This window comes from Triticum aestivum, chromosome 6A, assembly GCF_018294505.1.
Source record: "Triticum aestivum cultivar Chinese Spring chromosome 6A, IWGSC CS RefSeq v2.1, whole genome shotgun sequence".
NCBI classification, from domain to species: Eukaryota; Viridiplantae; Streptophyta; class Magnoliopsida; order Poales; family Poaceae; genus Triticum; species Triticum aestivum.
In genome coordinates this window covers 127,485,324-127,491,441 of record NC_057809.1, presented here as the reverse complement: position 1 = coordinate 127,491,441, position 6,118 = coordinate 127,485,324, and the positions used below count along the sequence as shown (strand labels likewise).

The 6,118-nt window shown below is 45.3% G+C and overlaps 1 protein-coding gene across 1 annotated transcript; it reads right to left on the bottom strand.

The window, feature by feature from the left end:
- Window positions 1-433: 433 nt before the first annotated feature.
- Window positions 434-5,534, bottom strand: LOC123132461 (two-component response regulator ORR24). Its single transcript, XM_044552254.1, has 6 exons — window positions 5,165-5,534; window positions 4,142-4,294; window positions 3,100-3,480; window positions 2,929-3,005; window positions 1,301-2,365; window positions 434-786 (listed from the first exon to the last, which is right to left on the bottom strand). Exons 1-6 carry the CDS (start codon window positions 5,295-5,297, stop codon window positions 736-738), a joined length of 1,860 nt encoding a protein of 619 aa, XP_044408189.1. The 5' UTR covers window positions 5,298-5,534; the 3' UTR covers window positions 434-735.
- Between the last annotated feature and the right edge of the window lie 584 nt (window positions 5,535-6,118).

Here is a 6,118-nt window from a genome sequence, read left to right as displayed (position 1 = left end):
TAAAGTAGACTAGCTGCAATTTTTCCCTTTAAAAACAATTGTCGAAATAGAGAAACAAACTAGAATATTGATTTCATATTTGAAAGAGGTTCAACTCATACTATTGTTGCTACATACTCTCTCCGTCCTTCGTCCCAAAATAAGTGACTTAACTTTGCGTTACTAAGGGAGTATTTTATTAGTTGTCTATGATAGAACTCTGACCAGAATTCAAGGGAACTAATAAACCTATGGAGAAAGTAAAATTTAAGTCAGGTGCCTATGTTAACAAAACGGAAATCTTCCATCCGCACTACCAACGATCATGCACAAAAACAGAACCAAAATTCCACACAGCAACATCTGCTTACTAATAATTTTAGGTAAACGGTGTACGGAATAAATTATAACAAAATAAAAGAGCAAAAAAATTTCCAACAACTAACACGAAGAATTCAATTGCATACAAGCATACTATATCTTACGATAACAGGGTATACCTGAATTAAGATAGTTATATGAGTCACGGACACAAACAGCACATAGTTGTTACCCAATATAACTCTGAATACTGGACGACTAACACGGGAACATGAACGCTAAACTGAGAAAACCAAATGCAAAAGGCATTTGTGATGAAGGCTTGCTACTATGAACAACTTTGAGCAGGCAATTGCATGATGGACAAATCAGCAGCAGACACCACACAAATGCGGAAAATCTTGCGCATGGGACTTGGTGAAAGGAGACAACTGGCTAGACCAGCCCCCAGTCCGTGTCGATGAAAATGCCACCATTATCATTATCCTGCATTAAGAAGTATGGCATGGTTAGATGTTCATCCCCTGTTAAAAGTCGTGAATTTAACATGAAAGATATAGTACGTACTACAAGTCCCCAAAATGGCAGATCACATAAAGATTAAGTAAACAGTGGGAGTGTGAGCTAAATGTATATGTTCAGTGCAATCATGCAGATAATATTAAGTACCTCAGTGTACTGTTAGTGTACTTTCCTATAATAATGTTACAGGAATCAAAAAGTACTACTACCAAAATAAAAAGTACATCTTATCTTAAAAGGAATAGAACACCACACATGCATGTGGGTTCCATATGAAATAAAAAATGCATGTCCGGCTTCAGTGAAGTGCATGCACCACCATAAAAATGATGAGCCAGTGAGAAAATAGTTTGTCAAGATTACTATTTTTTCTAAGCTAGTCAACATTACTATGCAGATGCTAAATAGAAGCAAAATAGATGAAAGTTTGGCATTAAGATATATTCTGCTGAAAATGAAATACAAGAGAGGATCATACCGGCCTGAACATGTCAACAACAATGTCATCCAGACCACCACTGAGCTCCCTTTGCAGCCCACTTGTCCCCACGAGATCATTGTTGTTGTAATTGAGCTGATTACCAACAGCTTGCTGATCAATCTTGCCATCCTGCAGAGAGGGAACACCGCCTGTATTCCCGCCATCCAGAGTCTGCCTTGGCACAACCGAATTGTCAATGCAAAGGTTTGGCAATGAAGTGTTGATGCCTGAGTTGCTGAACGCAAGGTTGCTATTGAGCGCCTCTCTCGAGTTTGTGCTGTTTCCAAAGGTGAATGGCGCTGCACCCTGATTGAATACCATTGGAAGGGTATTGCTAGCTAGTGGTGCTACTTGGTTCTGCATATCATTTCCCAGAGATGTAATCTGATTTGATGGTGGTGTATAGCTAGAGACAGGTTCCATCCTAGGGCCATTCCCATGCAAGCTTGCTTGGGACATGCTGCCGTTCTGACCAAGTTGCTGAATGTTGGACGGAACTGCAGTTTGCCAGGTGTTACTACTTCTTCCAAGATCTGGAAAGTGGGGAGAATCACTAGCGAATGAGCTAAATGAATCTGTCGAAGACGAATTTATCCGACCAAGGTGTTGCCTGTTGTTTGATTCAAGAGACTGAACTGCCCTATTTGTAGTAGCCAATGGGGCACCATTTGAAATGTTTGCAAAAGAGTTACCAGAAGTACCAGTACCCATGGTTGACATGTGTGCACCCCTGATCAGGTTACCATTATTGACACCCAAATCGTTCAGGGAAGTGCCCAGATTATTCTGGGCATGGCCAAGGTGAAGTGGCTGCGACTGTGGAGACAGCAACCCATGCATTCCGTATGCAGAAGGGGAGTTCATCCTTGCAACAAGGTTATTTGACTGGGAATGGCTGCTGGTTGGAACTGGTCGGTATCTACCGTACGCGTTGTTGTAGTGCCTGAAGACATCCATTGAATTCATATTGCTGTAAGCAGGGTTCCTTCCTCCAAGTGCAGCAACTAGATTAGCCTGTCTACTTGCATCCATACTCATCCTTTTCAGATACAGCCGGTACTTCTGAGATTATGATAAAACAGCAAGAATCAATGAATTAGAATGACATTCAAAAACAAAATAGAGGAATGAAGGCTAAGACATGATGAATCATCAAATGAACAGTTCCATACGGAACTCAACTGAACAGATTGAAAGATATGCTGACAGCAATAACTTTCTTCTTTTGGTAATAGTAGGAAACAAACATCGCAATATAAGTTATTTTAAATGGAGAACCAAGCACTAGCTCGGTCAGCTAGAGCTTACGGGCGTAAGCTCGCCCACCCTCGTTCAATCTGCAGGGAAGGCTCATTTCTATCTAACGCACAGTCAAAAGGAGGGACTCTTACCCCTTTAGCCGACGTTTTTAAAAGTTACTTAATACTTAATTGGGGGATCACAAGAAAATAACATGTACCATTATACTGCAAATGAAAATGCACTTTAATATTTATCAAAATTCAGAAACAAATCCTCTTTCGACTAGAGGTTATGACTGGGATATAACAATTAGAAGTTGGGCTCCATAATAATATTTGTACAGACATAAAAAGAATGGTAACACGCATGGATAGAAACTGAACCTGCAGATGACTAGCAACATTCTCCCTGGTGATGTTCTCTACATTCATGAGGTCCAATATCTTCTTTGGAACAGCCTCTGTGTTTATGAACAGAGATATGTTATTACAGACGACATAATGAACCCAGAAAACAAATAGCTTTTATTAATGACGACGACATGGAGTTCTTACTGTCAATGCCAAGCTGGTTGACAGCAGCAACAAACTTCCGGTGCAGCTCCACAGACCACACAACCCTTGGCTTCTTCTGGGATGACGAGTCGCCGTTGTCATTACTGTTCTCATCAGAATCGTCACCATCATCTCCATTGTCATCTCTATCCCTCCGTGACTGCCTCTTGTTGCGGTTAGCACCACCATTCTCACCTTCAGCATTTGGCCCCTTCTGACCGGCATCATCATTGTCACTACCACGGTTCTTGGTATTCCGCCTAATCACATGTTGCCATATTGTCTTCAGCTGCTCAAGACGCACCGGCTTTAGCAGGTAGTCACATGCTCCATGAGTTATGCCCTTCATGACTGTCTGCGTCTCCCCATTTGCAGACAACACTGCATGACAGATAGTCATTGATCAGTTCCAGAATAAACTACAAAAAGTTAAAATGCATGACATTATTCACACTTTGTTCATATGATCAGACGCTAACACATGAAACACTAACTAGGAAACAATTGACCTTTTAGGAAAAATTAATAGCCATTCATTATAGTAGCAGGCCTTCTGTCCTTTCTCATTTCTTCTCCAGTTGTTACACGTGAAGCGCAATAACATGACACAGCCACCGCTCTCAGTTGATACAACGAGTGGTAGAGCAGGTAATCAATTATGCAATATGATCACGGTAATGAACATATATCTAACAAAAGTAGCAGTAGCACATCGAAGAACTATCTGCAATATATTGGAACTGGGAATCTTTCATTGGTTCCCTGACCCATGCACCAAGCTATGAGTAGCCTCCAACAGATCTGAACCACACAAATGAACGAAGACTTTTCATCTTCCTTCCCTAACAAAACTAGCAGTAGCACATCAAAGAACTATCTGCGATGTTTGCAGGTTAGCAGACATAACTCATCTCCAAAGTTCTGAAGCACCAAATGACATGAAATGAAACAAGTAGATTCACTCGACAATCATTTCCCAGCAGTGATATCTTTTAGAACATCGTTACAAAGAGCGGCAGAGGATTAAGCAAGTTAGCCTTACTAATGACTGGGAGGTCCATCTCCAGACCGACAAGCTCGAGGAGCTTGAAACCATCCATGTCCGGCATGTGGACATCGCTGATGACGAGGTCAAACTGGTCCTTGTTCTCCCTGAGCATCCTGAGGGCGGTGGCTGCCTGCCCAGTGGTTGTGACTGCAACATCACAGCAGATCGAATCCAAACACATTAGCAAACCACCATAACAACACATTGCACACGCATAAATCTAGGTTTCGGAAGAATCACCGACGAGAAGAAGAGGAGGGCCGCACAAGATGAAAGGGGTGAAAGAAAATCCAAGCAAAAATTCCATCTAAGAAACATTAGCAGTTGTCACCGTGGAAATCTAAAACTAAAACCACGAGAAGAGACGTGCATGGGAGATCGTCCGATCTTGCATAGGTATTTCAACGATGCTATACACACGACACATGTGCACGATTTGTGGACGATGTAGTTAATCAAGCCGTTGGTTTGTGGGAATAAACTGCAGGACACCGTATGATTTTGAATCGTGCATGAATCGGCCACGCAGGCGTCGTGCGCAAAGCAGTTTCGTAGGTATTTGGACGGGAAAACGCAGATTCCAAAGCAAGGGTGATTCCCAATAAAGTGGCTACGCGAAGGGAAAAAAAGGAAGATGAGAAATCGGCAAACACAATAATGACAAAAATCCAATCATAAATTGACATTACACAGCACCCTGCGAAAAATAGACCGACAGGGCAAGTGAAAAATAGGGAGCGTGAATAAATCGCAGAAAACCAGCGGTGTAAATGCAAAACTCGGGCGCCAAATCTCGCGAATAGCACGCGCATCAAGCAAACAAGCGATTGAATCTAAGGGAAAAATACACTGCGGTGGAACAGCACGGAACCGGGTGGGTCTGTGCTTTGCTTGAGACTTTGATTTGACAGCAGTACAGATTCAACTCCTCCTGCTAGCCCTGGACCACGCTGGGGGGAGGAAGGGAGGGAGGGAGGGAAGGAAGAGGGTGCATGTTGGCGACGGCGATTCCCGTACCATGGTAGTCGCAGCGGCGCAGGAGGTTCTCGAGGACCTTGAGGCAGGTGGGGTCGTCGTCGACGGCGAGCACGCGCATGCCCACCGGGAACTTGTCCTTGCCGCCGCCGCCGACCCTCCCCTCCACGGTCATCTTCCTTCCCCCGCGAGTCCCACACGGCACGGCCGGGCCACCTAATGCCCCGGCGAGCGGCGCGGGGACGGGCGTCGCTGGATCCTACAAATCCAAGCGGCGGGGAAAGGCGCGGCGGGCAGATAAAGCCAGGCAGCCGGCCGGGCAGCAGGGTCAAAGCAGGGGAGAGGGGAGGCAGGGAGCAGGGAGAGAGAGGGAGAGAGAGGACGCGAGCGTGGACGCAATAATAAGAGGGCGGGGCTGGGGGTGGGGTGGGGGGCGAATGTGGTCGATCAATGGGAAGGAATTCATGCAGTGCAAAGATGGTAACCTTTTCTTTTCTCCCCCCTCCCCCTCGTTTCCCTTTTACGCCTCCCCCCTCATTCATGCGGCCATGCCATTTATTCCTGCCCCTCCATCCATCCATCCATCCATCGCAATGGGACGCATTTTCCTTTTCTGTTTCCTTTTCCGCTCGCTCGCTCGCTCGCTGCGCCCGTGCGTGCGTGCGTGCGGCCGGCTCCCGGTCGCCTTTCGGGCATGCCATATCCGATGCCCCGTGCGCGTCCGTAACTACGAGCTTGCCAACTTTGCCATGCTCCGTCAAATCGTTGATCATCATCATTCATCAGACGCAAAAACTTGCACCCCACAAAAAAAATGCGTCGTGGCGTGTGGTTGTTGGACAGGAATGGTGGCGCCACTGGCCCAACAACTGCTTGGGGGCAGGGACAGCAATGGTTTTGGCGTCCATCTCTTTAACTAATGTTTCAGAGGCTTCTTTTTCTCTAAAAATACTGTCTGATGATGGCTTGATGCCGATGTGGGTCGAGCTGGCCGGG